At 44.3% G+C, this 18,117-nt stretch overlaps 1 protein-coding gene across 1 annotated transcript in view; it reads right to left on the minus strand.

Moving 5' to 3' along the window:
* Nucleotides 1-18,117, minus strand: part of SLC17A7 (solute carrier family 17 member 7) — a 65,473-nt gene that overhangs the window by 13,801 nt on the left and 33,555 nt on the right. Inside the window, exons 2-8 of the mRNA XM_061591616.1 lie at nucleotides 10,984-11,236; nucleotides 9,555-9,673; nucleotides 6,423-6,537; nucleotides 6,076-6,163; nucleotides 5,189-5,275; nucleotides 4,923-5,065; nucleotides 1,003-1,152 (exon numbers count right to left, since the gene is read on the minus strand). Of these exons, the coding sequence (XP_061447600.1) occupies nucleotides 1,003-1,152; nucleotides 4,923-5,065; nucleotides 5,189-5,275; nucleotides 6,076-6,163; nucleotides 6,423-6,537; nucleotides 9,555-9,673; nucleotides 10,984-11,236 (955 nt within the window). The remainder of the gene's footprint in view (nucleotides 1-1,002; nucleotides 1,153-4,922; nucleotides 5,066-5,188; nucleotides 5,276-6,075; nucleotides 6,164-6,422; nucleotides 6,538-9,554; nucleotides 9,674-10,983; nucleotides 11,237-18,117) is intronic.

The following is an 18,117-nucleotide window of genomic DNA, read 5'->3' on the forward strand; positions in this document are numbered from 1 at the left end:
GTACAGTCCCATCTCTCTGTTCTGTTCAACATTACATTTATATCCATGGCTGTCTGCAGGAATTTTTTTTTTGGAGGGGCGGGGAGAAGTAAAACATTGAAAGATGGGAGAAGGTTGATTTCTCACAAAAAATGAAAATAATAGTGCCTGCAAATTTTGTCTCATATCTCAGGTTCTACAAGTGCTAGAAACTTACTTGAAAGCTGGGAATCTTTGGGTTGGGGTTTAACGGGGGGAGGCAACTGTCACTCACCCCGTGGACATCCACGCTTATGATATAATTATTTCAAGGACTCCAAACTCAATTCCGAAAATGGTGATGAATATGATTATTATCTTCTTTGTAGTAGTTGTTGTTGTGGTAGTAACAGCAGTGGTGCATGAGAAGGACACAGTGGAAGCAGTGCCTTCCACTAGTGGGATGGGCAAGGTGAGGTGGTGCTGAGGTCAGAAGAGCTCTGCGTTGGTGCCGGACCCACAAGCATGCCTGTCAGTCGCTGCTGTTGTCAACATGGAGCTCCCTTGGTGCTCTCTTGACCTTGCCGCTGCCTCGCCTTATCCCACCCCTGTCCTGGAAAATGACAGCACCTTTGCCATTGGGGTGGGGATGCCACTGTTGTTCTGACCCACCCTCTCCCAGCCCATGTGCTGAGTACTAGCATATTTGGGCATATTGAAATTTGGTTCCACTCATTTCTGAAGTCTTATTTTTTTTCTTCTTAAAAAGTCTATACTTGTACATCTTGGTTTCTTCTATTCATTTGTTTGATTTTTTGAGATTTCTGAGGTCTTACTTCCAAAAAGCATTTCTTATCAAACTTGGCCCAATGGATCATGGAAGAACACTCTGTGCATGACTAGGGGCATTTTTTCTTTCCTGTCAGTGCAGAGTGAAACAATATCTGCTCATATGGACTAGTCTTCAGTCTCTGGCCCCACTACCTATGAACACTACACACACACACATCATACATATCTCTCAGATGAAGCGCCATTTCTCACCTTACTGATTTCAAAGCCAAAGACTTCTTCAAAATAGGCTGGCTGGCTGATTAAGAGCAAATAGAAGGTCCAGCTCCGGCAAAAATTGGCCACAATAATGGCATAGACAGGCATGGATGTGAAGAACTTGCGCCATGGCGTTTTGAATTTCTGCCAAGAGGACGGGAGGAGAGAAACAGACGTGAAAACATCAACTGGTTTACCTCACATCCTTGCATGATTCCGTAGGCCACCTGTCTCTTCAAAAATGGGACCTCGCGTAGGTGCTGCGAGCTTTCCTGTTGCACACAGATCTTCAGACTCACACATGCCCTGCTGCTTTAGGACACCATATATACACAGTACATTTAAGGCTTAACTTCCCCTCCAAGAAGCCTGGGAACTGGAGTTTATCCTTCACAGAGCTGCAGTTCCCAGCAACTTTAACAAACTACAGCTCCCAGCTTTCCTTGAGAGACTCTATATGCTTGAAATGTTTGTTGTACTGTGTACTAGGGATTAGGGATGGATGAGAAATTCAGTTCAGTTCGCATTTCAAGCCAAATCTATCAAATCTGCACTTTCCAAAACAATTGGAGAACTGCCATCCTTCAAAATTCTCACTTCTTCAAGTTTTTCAGTGCAGTTCTCCAGTGTCAACAAAGATGCATATGTTAGGGGAAAGCGTACACAAAAATGAATATAAGAGTGAAAATAACATAGAAAAATGCATTAGATGATGAGAAATTGCTTGCAAGAATGTAAACAGTCAAAACTGTGCACAAAATGTGTTTATTAGGAGAGATTTACACTAAAATGCTGAAGAGTTTTCATGAGCGTTAAAAAAATCATAAATTGCTGCAGAAATATGAAGAACTGAATTTAAGATTGGAAAAATGAGACACTGAGGAGACTGAAATTGACAGATTTCCCCCCCATCTCTGCTAGGGATGGAAGGATCTGTCAATTTCAGTTCTCTGTTTTTCATTTTCCCAATTTTTGCAAGTAGGTTCTCCTATAATGCATTTTTCTATTAGTTATTTTCACTAATACATTCATTTTTATGCACACTGATCCCCAATCTATGCATTCTTGTAAACATTGTTTGGTTAGGGAACTGCATTGCAAAGTTCAGAGAAGGATGAATTTCAAAGGATGGATGTGTTTCAGTCCTCATGTTAGTTTGAAAAGTGCAAATTTGTTAGATTCAGTTTGAAAAGCAAACTGAATGGGATTTCTTTCCCCACCCTAGTGGTATGCAGTCTAACTCTCCGATTCCCTATATCATGTGACTTTTGCTGTTCCCCGTTTCGCCATGCTCAAATGTTCAAATGTCTCCCCACCCTCAAATGCCCCTGCTCTTTCCCCCTGCATCTCTTTATGTCTGGAACTGCCTTCCAGGACACCTGCCTGACCCCACCCCACTTACTTCCCTTAAACCCCTCCTCCAAATCCACCATTTCAATTACGACCCCCCCCCTCCCATGGCAGCTGGTGGCTCCGTGTCAGTGGGGCCATGGAATCTGCTCCGGGTTTTATTCAAACTTTCAAGGAGCTGTCCAAGGTGCTGAAAGGTGAAAACACATTGGACAGGTCCTGGAAAATTTAGACTAAAATTTGGAGTGGATTCCATGGCCCCACTGACATGGAGCCACCAGCCACTGCTCCCCCCCCCCATTTCACAAATGTTTATCCCAGTTTTCTGAAACAAAGCAGCTCAGGAGATAAGATTAAAAGCAGTAAATACAAAAGAAGACAAAACAACAAAACAGTAAGATAATCACTAAGGAGATAATAGTGAAAACATTCCTGAGAAGTGGTTTTTAAGAACAGTTAGTCAAAAGCGTGCTGGAATAAAACTATCTTCGCTGCTTGGAAAGACACAGGCAGGGAAAGGGCCAGACCTCTTGCTCTTGGCATGCTGCTCCATAAACTGGGTGCCACCACCACACCCAAGAAAGCCCTCTCTCACACACGGCACCTCATAGGGCTAGGGGATATAGAAGAGAGTCTCCGCAGTGGAATGGAGTTCATGGGAAAAGGCGATTCTGAATGCATGCCAGCCCAAAGCCATTTAGAGTCCTTAGTCTATATCCCCTACTGAAACTAAGCCTGGGTAGTTCTCTCATAACTGCCCTCCCCAGTCCTAGCCTTCTTCTGATTTCTTGACTATGGTCTCCATTTTGGTTAATGACTGTGCCGAGGTATTGATAATCCTTGACAAGTTCAATGTCCTCAATGTGAACTTTAAAGTTACATAAATCTTCTGATGTCATTACTTTAGTCTTCTTGACGTTCAGCTGTAGTCCTGCTTTTGTGCTTTCCTCTTTCACTTTCACCAGCATTCGTTTCAAATCATTACTGGTTTCTGCTAGTAGTATGGTATTGTCTGCATATCTTAAATTATTGATATTTCTCCCTCCAATTTTCACACCTCCTTCATCTTGGTCCAATCCCACTTTCCGTATGATATGTTCTGCGTATAGATTAAATAAATAGGGTGATAAAGTGCACCCCGTCTCACAGCCTTTCCAATTGGGAACCAATCGGTTTCTCCATATTCTGTCCTTACAGTAGCCTCTTGTGCAGAGTATAGGTTGCGCATCAGGACAATCAGATGCTGTGGAACCCCCATTTCTTTTAAAGCATTCCCTGGTTTTTCATGATCTACACAGTCAAAGGCTTTGCTGTAATCTATAAAGCACAGGGTGATTTCCTTCTGAAATTCCTTGGTCTGTTCCATTATCCAACGTATGTTTGCGATATGATCTCTGGTGCCTCTTCCCTTTCTAAATCCAGCTGGGACATCTGGCATTTCTCGCTCCATATATAGTAAGAGCCTTTGTTGTAGAATCGTGAGCATTATTTTACTTGCAGGGGATATTAAGGCAATAGCTACCTCATAGAAGGTCAGACCATTGGTCTATCTAGCTCAGGCCTGTCCTACACTGACTGGCGGCAGCTCTCCAGGATTCTAGACAAGGAGTCCTTCCCAGCCCTATGTGGAGATGCTGGCGATTGAACCTGGGACCTTTTGCATGCAAAGCAGCTGCTCTACCGCTAACCTATGGCCCTTCCATGAGCCCTTGCCAAATGAAGTAAGGCAGTGACCGCCAGGGGAAAGGCTTTTTCAGTGGTGGCACCCTAGCTATGGAATAGCCTCTCCAGATAGGCTTCCCTGGCACATTCTTTTTTGTCTTTGCAGCATCAGAGGAAGACCTTTTTATTCACCTGGGTCTTAAAAAAAATATTGGACTCACAACAATTGAGTCTTGCTTTGTTTTAATAATCTGAGCTACAAATCTGGCTTTTATTTTCCTCTGTTAGAAAAGGAAGGTTTTCTCATCCTGCATTTATGGTTATCATTGTTGCATTTTAATTATCATGTTTTGTAACTGAATACTGTATTTTAGTCTTTATTCTGTGAGCCGTTAACGTATCAATGGGGGGGGGGAATATACAAATTCAGTAAATAAAAAAAAATTGAAGACTTATGAGTGAAATCATGTGAAAATGACATGGACTAGAAACAGATTTGTCCATCCCTCTGTGTAACTAAATTGAATTCATATTCATCCCCTGTTACTCTCTTCCACCCATCCCTCCATTGCCTCCCTAGTTTCAGATTGTAAGCTGCTTGAGGCACGGAGCTGTCTTCTTGGTTTTTTTATTACATTTCTATTCCACCCTCCCTCCAAGGAGCTCAAGGTGGCATACATGGTTCTCCCCCTCCCTATTTTATTCTCAAAACAACCCCGTGAGTTGGTTAGGCTGACTGGTGACTGGTGCAAGATCACTGAGTCAGCATCATGACTGAGTGGGGATTTGAACCCTGATCTCCTAGGTCCTAGTCTAACACCCTAACCTCTACACATACTGTAATGCTCCATGTACACTGATGGTAGTATATAAATGACAAATGAACTACAGAAGACACTGACCATAAGGGGATTCATAAGACTGGTACTCTCTCCAATGCTTTCTTCTATGTACTTCCTCTCCTCTTCTGTGATTGTTGGGTGCTGCGCAGGACTCTCATAAGAAACCATCAGCCAAAATAAGTACCAGAAGATACCAAAGCTGCCTGCCAAGGGACAGAATTGCAGAATGATTGGAGGGGAACTTTGATCTGAGCCAACAGGGTCTGGGCAGCAGAGAGACCTGATGGCCAAAGTTACTTCATCTGTTTGTGTCTGGATTTGCTCACCGTAGACATAGAACACAGAGCTCCACCCTGAATACTGGACTAGGATCCCAGCAAGAGGCATGGCCACCACAGCTCCTGCGTAGGAGCCTGTAAAGATATTTGGGAAAGTTAGCCAGATATACAAGCCGGATTCCTAATTCCCAACAGACCTTGCTTTCATTCCAATGTTGCTTCCACACCAGCTGGTTTAGTCTGGAATTGCCATCCTTTGTTATAGCTAATTTCACAATAAAAAAGAAAGAATGAGAGGAGAAAACCAGTACTTAACACTCTTTCTGTGTGGGACACGAACTGACAAATTATGGAACCATTAAGGGATTCATCAGCTATTCACCCAAGTGCTGAACAGGAAACGGTAAGAGGGACAGACACTGCATGTGGGAAACTACTAGCTAAAGTTGCAGGGGACCTTTGCTAAATGGAAGTTATTACTTCTGAGTAAACTCTATAGAAGGATCTTGGTGATGGAATTAGGCATTGCTAGATAACATGGCACTATATTAAATGCTGTAGGAAACTACTATTTTAATTCTGCTTCTAGCTGATTATGGAAAATTCCTTAGTAGTACTAAAGGGCCCTAGTGTGAAAACAACCTAAGCAGGCATGTTCAATGATTTTGCTCAACTGGGCTTGTAAACACTACTACTTGGGTCCAAATTATGAATCACTTCCCATGTGCTGTGTCAACTCATGTAAAAGAAAACAAAACCAAGAGGTGATGAGTTTTGATCTAGACTTTGGAATAGTTTTAAAGACCTATGCTGAAGAAAATTCAGCACACCAGAAGCCAAAGGTATCAAGTTCAAGACATCAACAATGGTTGCGTGTGAGCCTCTCAGACCCTTCCCGCCAATTTATTTTTTGGTTGGTGAACATGTTATCTTACCACAGAAGGCTGTTGTTGCCAGACGGCTGCGTTCCAAGGGGGGTGCCCACTTGCTCCAGATACCGTGGCATGCTGGGTAGGTGACCCCCTGGAGGTGGAGGGCACAGAGAGTTACATAAAGATCAGAGTCACTTTTCCTCTGGAGAAAAAGAGGCAGGCCCAGGAACAAGCGCCACTTCTTTCCCTTAACTCTGTCCCAGTTTGACTCTCTTCTGTAGGAGAGGGGTAGATGCCTGGAGGACAGTGTAGGTGCACTGAGGGAAGGGAACTGAGGGCTCAGAAAAGAAAGTGCAGTGGTAGGTGTAGATAGTGTGGGGAAAGTGTGGAGATAGGGGTATAGGCCTTACCTCCACAAGACCTTGAAGGATCCGCACAAAGATAACACAACCAAAGTGGACCCGTGCAGCTGATGGAATCAGCATGTTCAGAGTAGATGTTGCTACGATGGCAAAGCCAAAAACCCTGGGAACCAAACAGTGGGTGTTAAGAGGAGCTGTAAATAAACAGAGCCTGTTTGCTTTCTCTCTCATAGTAATTCTTTTAATATTTATGAACTTTTTTATTCCACCTTTCCTCCAAGGAGCTCAGCTGGCAGACTTGGTTTTGCCCTGCCATCTTTCCTCACAATGACTGTGTGGTGAGAGGGAATGATTGGCCCAATCATCCAGTGACCTTCATGGCTGAAAAGGGATCTGAGCCCAAGTCCCCATGGGCCTTGTCAACATCCTGATGATCAGCTGATTGTCAGCACTTACAAAGGCACGAATGCCTGCAAACTCAACTTTTGGCAGGGAGCCACGAGTTTACCTGCTGCATGGGGGAAACTACTAGTTAAAGTTGCAGGGGATCTTTGCTAAATGGAAGTTATTACTTCTGATTTGGTTGGAATTCCAATGAGGACAGAAACATGAGTGAAAGTTGCCTAGGTTCGCTAATTCATCCCATGTCCAGAATGGAAATCAATCCAGTGAATACGATCAGTATTCGCTGCTGTTGTTTTCAATCCGTAAATGACACATAATAATGCATAACTGAATGCCCCTCCCCCCCATCTGCACTGCATTTCCTTTGCACTGAAATGAATGAAGTATGGAATAACTTAATGATAATGTAATTGATTATGTAAACTTTTGCCATAGTGGACTGCGAGATGAATAATGTTTTTGCAGGAAGCCAAATTACAGCAGAATGGAAACAGCACTGCATGCAACAAATCCAGGATGAAACGGAAATTGATACCTTCTTACATCCCTACTCCTGAGCAATATCGGCACATATTTTCTAACCTCTTTGGACTGCTGTCACTCCCTAAAAATAAAAACACCCCATATCCTATTCCTGTAATATATGTTTGGACTAGCTTGCCTAAGGTTCTTCTTATGTTCTATGTTCTCAAGGTGCACATTTGCAGAATCTGCTGCTGGATGCATAACCCCCCCACATTTTCTTTTTTCAATAAAACAAGTTTTTAGCCCTCACAGGTATGGAGATAACATACTTCAAAGAAAGCCCATGAGCAGTATCTGCTGGGCTCCCCAAAGTCAGAGAAAGCCTTGTTAATGGGATTCTATTGCTCTGGGGAGGAGTCTCAATGCTCTGAACAGCTTCTTGCTGCCTCAGTTGGGTGAAAATTAGATAAAAGTACTGCAGAGCCTAATCATGAGACCATAGACATGCACAAAGCCAGATGATACCTCTGCTTTCCCCCTCCCCCCCAATCCCTGGGAGATACTTGTGGGATCAGTGCTTCTCATGCATGCAAGGTTTTTGCAGAGTCCACATGATATCATTGGTATCAAAATGCCAGCTTTTATCCCCCTCCCAATTGAATCTGGATTTGCAGTTTCCAGGGGAAATCCAATCCATTTAAAAAAAACAATTGCCAATGACTCATGTGCAATATCTCAACAACTTGTTTACAACACTGAGTCCCCGTCTGGAAGCCAGATCAGAAAGCCTGGACAGAAATCATCCATTTGGTGTATGTATTATACATTACTGGGGTATGTGTGTGTGACAGATATAACATCTGTATCACTTTCCTGTGAATTCAGTATGCAATAATTAACAAAAACCACATTATAAAGGTATTTCAATGTCTGTATCCTCATTTTCCAGCCCCTTGCCATCTCATTTAAGCACACTATAAACAGTCTCTCATAACATTTTAAACCCAACTTGTCCCCATTGTGCAAGCCTTGATCACCAGAGTGCCACCAACTAGCTCTGTCTGCTTCTGGGCAAAAGTACCTCCTGGCCTGTCTTCTGTGGGTGGGGCTGTCTGGAGATGCGCAACCCCATTATACTCTCTCCTTCCACTCTGATGATTGATGATTCAGGTTCCAGTCTGTCTAAACCTACTCACAGGTCACTCAAACTCCATGTGAGACTTAGGCTGTCAGCTCACTAGTTGCTTACAGCAAAGAGTTTCCATTGGCCACACCTGAAGGGGGAACGGGTTGTTCTGCTGATCAGTTGCGAAATCTCTTTAAAGCTGAATTAAAAAACAACAACACTCAAGCTGCTCCCATCAAGTTTTACAGTAAAAAGGGACAGGGTTTGTCTGGGGTTGTGTGCCCCCATTTTCAGAAGAGAGAGGTGGAGATGCACTGGAATCAGCAGAATATTAAGTGTGTCTCTAACCTTAAACTTACATGAGCTGGATCAGGACTTTGGCATCCTATTTGTTATAAGGATAACACACATGCACTACTACATTAAATATATATCCAACTCTGAGTGCTTCTAGATAACCTGTTTATTGGGCATCCTGATTTGTTTTCAGGGAGATGATGATGATGATGATGATGATGATGATGAATTAAATTTCTATCCCACCCTCTCTCTCAGAAGGAGCCCAGGGTGGCAATTGGATGATGATGATGATTAGATTAGTTGATGTTGGCTAGTTCATGAGAATTCACTCTGATTTGTTTGCAGGGAGGCTAGGTGACGTTGTATCAAAGCAAGTGTTATACTACACTTTCCAATGCATTTTCCCTTCACTTTCCTGACTGCAAAAAGTCACTTTCCTGACAGCAAAAAGTCCAATCTTTTTGGAAAGTGGATTTGTTGTCCATGAGCTCCAAATCAGCTTTAATTATGCAACCAGATTGTGCCAGGATATGAGTGAATCCCACCCAAAAACAACAACAGTTTGGAAGTGCCCTAAGATAATATATAAACTCCTGGATATGGGCACTCAGGAGGATAAAGTTTCACATCTTTCCTGAAAAAACTGCATGCAGCTCCAAGGCAGCTGAGCACCCAAATTGAATACCCTGCCATCATTTACACCTGAGGTGGGCAGCATGTGCCTATGGTCCAGATGCTGTTGGACTCTGACAGCCCCAGCCAACATAAATGGTCAGGGATGATGGGAGTTATGGTCCACCAATACTGAGAGGCCAAATATCCCCCATCTCTGATTTACACTCCAGAAACATGCACTCCAAAAACACACCCTAGTTGGATCTTACCTGTTAGCAGCAAATTTCTGTGCTATGAACCCCCCTGGAATCTGGGTGACGATATAACCCCAGAAGAAGGATCCATGAATCATGCCCACTGTCTCGGGATCCCAGTTGAACTCTGCTTTCTGAAGAAGTGAGAACAAGGAACAAGCAAGAGACGAGAAATTGTCCCTGATTACAGCCAGCGGCAGGAGTTAAAATCATTGGTTACAACAGAATGGTTCTTTCAAGTCTAATTTCAGTGGTGGTAGGGGTGGTGGGGGTAAGGAGAAGAGACCTTGTGAGCACTAGGGAAGGTCTCTATGAGGACATAATATATGTGATCTGATAAATGCAGGTAGCCCCTGCATTTAGAGGGAATGTCTTTTAGGTCAAACAAGTGGCTCCTAGATTAGCCTGCTTCTCCCCCTCCCCCGCCATCTCTCTTCTTATTCATGAAGCCCCTGGGAATTCCCTGCATTCCATTCCCCATGTGGATGGCCTTGAACCCATGATGGTGGGTTGCCACCATCTTTATAGGCAGAGGCGCTGTACTCTATGGGCATCAATTCAACAGAAGTTTCTCTCTTTTTCTGTGTCGGCCAATGTTTCACTGGTTGAACTGATGCCTGTTGCACAGCTATTAGACAGTCTCGAACATCTGTCCATTAAAAGAGCACCTGCTCTGGATCAAAGCCAGCATCCCTGAGAGCACAGGTGGGCAACCTGCTCAGAAGCTGCATGTGGACCCCAACATCATATTGTGCAACCCCCTGATGTCTCCTGAAGGTGCTGCATTCTTCTGTCCCATCAGTTTTCCTTCCTTCCTTCTTCCTTCCTTCCTTCCTTCTTATTTTTCCTGGATTTGCAGTGTTCTCCTCCCGCCCCCTCTACACACACACTTTCCATGTAGTGTCAGAACTGTTGGAAAGGGCAGCGTTTTATTTGATAAAAATAAATTGGGTGGATTTAAAAAAACTGTTTTCCTGGTTGTATGCCCTGGGGAAAGTTTGTTCTCCCCCTCCAGCGGTTTGCAAACCTATTGGTAGGGTTCTGCTGTGTGTATGCGTGTGTGTGTGTGTGAGTATTCAGAAAGGAATTACTTTCACTTGCTTCCCAGGACAACAGCTGTATTGTTCTGTTGGTGTACTTGTGCTTTAAAAAACACAACATCTATGTATACTTACTTGAGTATAACCCCAGTGGGGGTCTGAGTAGGCCTACATAGGACTGGCAATTCTAACCTAATTAAACCTGAAAAATTGAAGCAGGGTGGTCTTTATTCTGGGTGAGTTAATCTGGCACACTTTGGCCCTGGGTCCACCGATAATTGGTTCTGGCTCTGCCCAGCATTGAAATGCAGCCCTGAAGGATTACCCCTGAGGGAATGCGGCCCTCGACAGGAAAAAAAAATCTCACCCTACCCATGTGGTGGCAGCGGAGGGGAAGGTCTCACCTTCACAATGACTTTGTCCCCTTCATAGACAGTGTTATTGTTGACCATGCTGACGATGGCCACGCCCAGGTTGCACCGGATGCCAAAGCTGATGCAAAAGCCCAGGCCACAGAGGATGGCAATAATGTAGCGGCGAGGGAGGCCAAAGCAGGTGCAGTCGATGACTGGCTGGTGCTTCTCAGTCACCTCGACAGGTCGTCCCTCTTCAGTCAGCTCGATGGTCTCCCCACCTGGCTGTTTCCGTTCGAGGACCCTGGAGTCCGAGACAATACGAAGGGTTGGAGCAAGAGTGGCAGGCAGGACCTAAGGTGGACCCGTGCCCAGGAAAAAAATCTGTTTCCCTCTAAATTGTTATCAAGACTAGCCCTACCGTGAGGCAAAGTAAGGCCACCACCTCAGGCAGTAGACTCTGGTTGTCATGAAAGGGCAGCAAGCTATTAGTTATTTGATTGCTTCTTGTTCTATGGTTCTGCCAGGGAGGAGTAGGCTTGTGGGTAGGGAGAGGTGAATCTGTTTGTTTTGGTTTCTCTCAGTTTCTCATTTTTTCAGACTTAAATTCAGTTCTCCACAATTCCACATCAGTTTGCAATTTTTTAAAAAAAAGCCCTCATGGGAATTTATCAGTATTTTACTGTAGATTTCTCCTAATATACACATTTTTGCAAAGCGATGTCTCCTAAATTTTCACTAGTATATGGATTTTTATGCACACTTTATCCTAGCATATGCATTTGGGTACACGTTACTTGGCCGGAGACCTGTACTGCAAAATCTGGAGGATTGTAAATTTGGAAAAAAATCGGTAGGTTTGCCTTTCAGTGCGGACTGAATCGCATTTCTCCCCATCCCTACTTATGGGATTTTCTGCCACAGACACCAGAATAACTTGGCTGGCCCTGGGTACTGTGATCCACCTTGATTTCAGGTGATCAAGGGGCACTGTTTGCTGTTCTGCCTCAGGCAGCAAATCATCTCAGGCTGGCCCTGGTGGATATGCTCCGCCCTGCCCTCCTGAATGTAAGTTTCACTAGGAGGAGTTTTGAAATGAATCCTGAAATTCATGGCTCTTTGCCACAGCTTTCGGTTCTTCATTTCATTTGCACCTCTCCCTCCTTCCCCCTGCTTTTCTGTTTCCAAAGCGCATGAAGTGTTGATAAAATGCTGCTGGAAAAAGAAAAGGAAAAGCAACATCAGTGTAGTTGTGTTGCATATAATTGTCACAAGAAGGCTTCCCAGACCACACACCGCCCTGGCCCAGCTGCACCCCACAACTGTTTTTGCCTGGCTGGAATGTGTCCCCCAACTCTGATAATGCCTCTTGATTGTCTGGACAGAGGACACAGAGGGGTGTGAGAATGTGTAGAAACTAGCCTGCTGTGCAGGGGTGGCATTTGCATCAGTTGCTCTACCTACTTTGATTTGATTGATTGATTGATTGAGTTTGTTTATATGTCACTTTCCCACAGTGTACTTCATGCCCAAAGTGGATTCCAAAAGACACCCACTTAACTATCAAAATACAAAACATTTAGGGGGTGGGTGAGGGAGAAAGCAGTTTACAAAACATCTCTATGCATGCAAAACTCACCAATTTAGCAAACACTGAATAAATTCAATATTACAAAATTAAATAATCTAGTATTCAGTAGCGTAGTGGCAACTTCAGAAGGGCGGATCCCTTCATGTTAGTCACACTCCTACTTTTTTGCAGCAGGGTTGAGAATGTGATCCTTGTTAATTCCTTCTCCCACAATAGACATCTCTAGGAACCAATAAGCATGGAAGGCAAGAGCTTATTGAGAACTACTGAGAAGACTCTTCTCAGTGGCTGACTCACCTCTTTTCACTCTCATTGGCTCCAGTCAGCAGGAAAGGTCAAGGAAGCAATGGCCAAGACACTCTCCTTTCATGATGATTGGCTCACAGGATGCTGGAGACACAAGGACCCTGCTGGAACCCTGCTCCCAAAAAAGTAAAGGGTCTAAGACCCCCTGAGACCCTGGACAACTACACCCTTGTATTCAATGCATACATACCAAGCAAAAAAGGCTTTTAAGTTGAGACGTATCCCAGTTTGCGTCTGTGTTAGAATTGCTTTTAATATGTCTTTTAATATCTTTAACCCTTTTAAAAAATATATGTTTCTAAAGTGTTTTTTTAAATGTTTTTAACGTTGTTTTGTTTTAATGTATTTTAAGGTCTTTTTATGATGTTTTAGAGTGTTTTTATTGTTTCTGTTTGCCGCCCTGGGCTCCTGCTGGAAGGAAGGGTGGGGTATGTATAAATAAATAGATAGATAGATTAGATAGATAGATTAGATAGATTAGACAGACAGACAGACAGACAGACAGACAGACAGACAGACAGACAGACAGACAGACAGACAGACAGACAGACAGACAGACAGACAGACAGACAGACAGACAGACAGACAGACAGACAGACAGACAGACAGAAAGTGAACAGATAACGTTCCAACTGCTGGTGCTGGTCTTATTGCACTTTTGCCTCTCGTCCCACCCACCTCTGTCATGTGGCCCCCAGAAGGTTGCCCAGAAGGGAATGTGGCCCTTGGGTTGGCTTATTGGAACTCATGCACCAAAGTTGTGTAAGTCAGAGAGCAGGAACGCAGAAAAGTGCGGTTAGTCCTTCTTTTAGCAAAGCTGTATTTTGGGTGACGAGCTAGAATCAATAGGAGCAGCAAAAATTGGCTAGTATTACATTACCTAGTGGATGGAAGGCTGACAGATTTTACACCCCCCCCCATCATTTTAAGGAATTGTCATCTGACTCTCTACATAGATGCCAGCTGTAGGACAGACTGACCTAAGCAGGGAGGCTGTGATCAGATGTGGGGAAAGTCCCTTCCTGCTAGGAATGTAGGAGAAATTTGACTTTGTGTGCATTTTAATGAGAAACAACCTAATTTGCACTTCTCAAACAAATACACAAACCGAAACCTAATTACCCTTCAAAATTTCCACTTCGGATCTTGCGATGCAGTTCTCCAGCCAACCAACATGCACAAACACACATTAGGGGTAAATGTGCATAAAAATGCATACATTATTGGAAATAACATAAAAAGCCATTAGATTGAGGAAAATTGCTTTGAAAATGTGTAAATTTGTCAAAACTGCATTAAAATATATTCTAAGAGAAATACGCAGTAAAATGCTGACAAATTTTCATGAAAATTTTTTTTTTAAATTGCAAATGACTGCTGAAATATGGAGAACTGAATTTGAGGCTGGAAAAAAGAGAAACGGAGAGAAACCAGATTTGACAGATTCGTCCGTCCTTTCTTCCTGCCAAAGATTTCAGAGGGGCTTGGAGCATCCCCAAGTCCTCATCCATCACCGCCCCCTTCCTGATCTGACATGTTGTCTCATCAGCCTGGTGGGGAGGTGGCGGCTGCCCACGCAGAAGCTGTTCCTATTGGAGCTGGTGCAGATGGGCTCTGAGCTCAGTCACAGCACTGGGCCCAGGAACAACTCCTCTCACTTAGCAACAGAGGCAGCAAGCCCTTCTTCCCTTTGATCATCCCTTTCCCTCCTTCCGTCACTCTTTCCTGCCCTTCTTCAAAGGCCATTGCCTCCTCTCTCCTGCAGCAGCAGCAGCAATCGTCATCCGTTCCATAAGCGGCTTTAAGTGGGCACAAATTTGCACACATCCCAGCACGGAGGAGGTTTTAAAAACAAGTGGTTGACGACCTTCTGAACTGCTTGAGTTGCTCCAGCAGTTCCTGGCCCCCTTACCTCTTTATGAAGGTGATGGGTCATGATTTGACTGATATTCTGGAGGGGGAGGGTTAGTGCCATCGGGGATGGCCCAGAAAGCCTGAGCTCCAGGTCTTTTGTGTGAGGCCCCAGATCTCTTGACCCTTCCCTCCAATTTGTAACACTGAATTTAAAAAAGGGGTTGCCGGGCAGGATGCACTTTCTTAATTTGTTCAGAGGAAATTATGGGGAAAAGTCGTAGCTCAGTGGCAGAACATCTGCTTTGCATGCGGAAGGTCCCAAGTTCAATCCCCAGCATTTCCCGGTGGGGCTGGGAAAGACTATTTCCTGATCCCACAGGCAACACTTTCACCTGTTCTAGGGCCTGTCCTTTTTATTGCACAGTCAGGATGATTTGCGCTCATGATGCTATCAGGGTAGTCACACATGTCCCTGCTTCCAATACTGTTTGCTCCTGCAAGCATTTTGGGATGGTCACATTTCCAGTCAGTGCATATCCCATAACTTCCTGCTGAAATCCCCTAATCTTTTAGACACAAGTGTTCTGGTTTATTTTTGTCCCACTTTTGTTGTGCATAGGGGAAGCATCACAGAACAAACCAAAGCAGAATAAACCCACCACTAATGAGTATTATTGGGTAAAGCATATGTTGCAGAATACACCTGCAACAATACCCTAGTTGGAGGAGCCCTTATTCCTTTAAAAAGGGCCCTGTGTGCAAAAACGACCGAACTAGCGAGCAGCTTCCCACCAACTTGCCTGGGAAATCTTTACCTGCTACATTTCTACACATTGGAACTGGCAGGCAGCATTGCAGGCTGCCTTTCTAGGTTGCCAGTTTTTTACCTGGCCCTTTTGGCTGTCCCTTCAATGGACAAATCAGTCTGGGTCAGACAAAAGAAATTAAAGAAATGCATGAGTCTCTGCTCTGGGAGTGCTTCTTTACAACCCCTCCCCTAACAAATGTGATAATTCAGTATCTAAGAAAATGCAAGCAGCTTGAAGTGGCAGCTGAGTCAGTCTAAAAAAAAGTCAGAGCTATGGGATTTCTTTGGAGCTCTGATGGAGAACCCCTAGAGATTTGATTGGGGAACAGTGACTGTTGGAGTGGCCTTAAGCATGAAACCTCCACCTATGCTCAACCTGAATATTTGCACATAAATGCAAATAGATATAGAATGCCTGAAGTCTCAAGTGATTTCATTCAAAGGAAACTGACCCCAGGGTAATCACTGGAACACGTGAAACCTCACTCCTTGAAGGATTGGGGTGAGCATAACTATTTTGTTGTTGTTATTTATTACATTTTAAAATCACCCTTCAACCCAAAGCTTCCCAGGACACAGTATACAAATATATACCAATAAAACACAACGTATCAACAGATTTTTTTTTTAAACCAAACCCCACTAAACTTCAATATGAAATTTCAGCAAAACATACAGTATACTCCTGCAGCAGACAGACCAGCTCTTTAATTCTTCCATTGCTAAAAGCCCAGTGGAAAAGATATGGTTTCACTGGTTGTTAGAAAGCTGTCAGGGGGGGGGAGGAATCCACCACAGAGGTGCCACGACAGAGAACCGGATAAGACTCTGTACCACCTTACTGCACAAGGAGCCACATATATACACACATAGTGTGTGTGTACAAGTAATTATATATCACACATACCTGTCAACTACTGGAAGTGGGGCAAGAGCAACTCCTGTTTGGGTTCTTTTGTTTGGGTCTGTTAGGGTCCTCCAGCTGGCCAGGCTCAATGTCTACCTTTACTTGTACTCTTCTCTACCTAACTTCCTTCCATTGTAAACTGATATGCTCAGGAAAGTTGACCTGCCCCTCCTTCCTTTGTCTTCTTCTTTGACTGTCCAAGGAGAGAGGAGACATCTTTGTCTTTGCTCTCTCTCTTGAGCCAGGAGGGCAATACCCAAGTCTGGGCATTGTGCCTCCAACTTAGTTAGTTACTTAGAACTAGGTATTCCTTTCCCATCTACTATGTATTTCTATAAATAAAGTAGCTTTTCTTATTTTACTAAGTCTTAAGTCTCAGTGATCTCAATGCAGGGTAAAAGCCTGCTACTTAGTTAAATACACACACTGACACACACACAGCTCAGGCCACGGAGAATCTCTGCATATATATACATATTTCCATAACACCAACGAAGAGATGGCACTATGTATACCTGATCAAGTGAACGTTGGCACGTGAAAGCTTATGTTATAATAAAGCTATTTACCTTTAAGGGCGCCTCAAGCCTCTTTGTAGGTTCCTTACAGGATTTCCTTGTGACAAGAACCATAGGGGCTAGAACCCTGATCTGTGTGCTGCTGCCCCAGGTAATGAACCACCAGGCCTAGAAGGAAGACTACTCTTTATTTATAAATACTAGGGGGGCTCTGCCCCCCTGCTTGCTTCACTCACCAACCTCCCACCCCCAGACACACACGTCTAGGGTTGCCAGGCTCAGGGCCTGGGAATGATTCTGTATCTTTAGGAGAAGAGAAAATTCAGCCAAGTGCAGGTTATCTTGCAACCCTGTAATGGGAAAAACCACAAGGTGGAATTCTCCCTCCCCCCTGCAGAACTTTTAAAGATACAGAAGATATCTTGGAGGCCAGGCCTGGCAACAAAGAGGTCTTCTGTATCTTTAAAAGTTGTGCAGGGGGAAGGGAGAATTCCACCTTGTGGTTTTTCCCATTACAGGGTTGGAAGAACACCTGCACTTGGCTGAATTTTCTCTTATCTTAAAGATACAGAATCATTCTCAGGCCCTGAGCCTGGCAATCCTACGTCCCAGGCACCCCCAAACACCCCTGGGCACCCCCAAACACACACATGCACACACAGAGGGATGCCCCCCGGCACTCTCTCTCTCTCTCTCTCTCTCTCTCACACACACACACACACACACACTCACACACACACACGGACTCTGAAACACACACTCGCAAATGTGCCCCCCCAGGTTCTCCCCTCCCCAACCCCCTCTCACAATCTCCCCCAGTGCCTCAAAGAGTTGGTGTGCACTTGCCGCCATGGGCCCACTAATGTTCCTTGCTTGTTCCTGCACTGCATCCACAGGTGTAGTCATCCAGGGTTGCAGGGGGCGCATAGACCGAAATCCGTTTTTGAGAGCAGGGTCCCAGCCAGTTCCCTGTGTAAGAGCCAATTGGCATGAAAAGGGAGCCTGTTAGCCAGTGAGAAGAGTCCTCGTCCTTTCGTGCCGATTGGAGCCAATCATAGTGAAAGGAGGTGAGTCAGCCACTGAGAAGACTCTTCTCAATAGGTAACCCACAGCCATCCCTTTCATGCTGACTGGCTCTTAGGGATGTCTGTGTGGACTCACAAGACAACAGGGAGAGCAAGAGAGACGAGGGAAAGTGGAA

The sequence above is a fragment of the Rhineura floridana genome, chromosome 11, assembly GCF_030035675.1.
Source record: "Rhineura floridana isolate rRhiFlo1 chromosome 11, rRhiFlo1.hap2, whole genome shotgun sequence".
Taxonomy (NCBI): domain Eukaryota; kingdom Metazoa; phylum Chordata; class Lepidosauria; order Squamata; family Rhineuridae; genus Rhineura; species Rhineura floridana.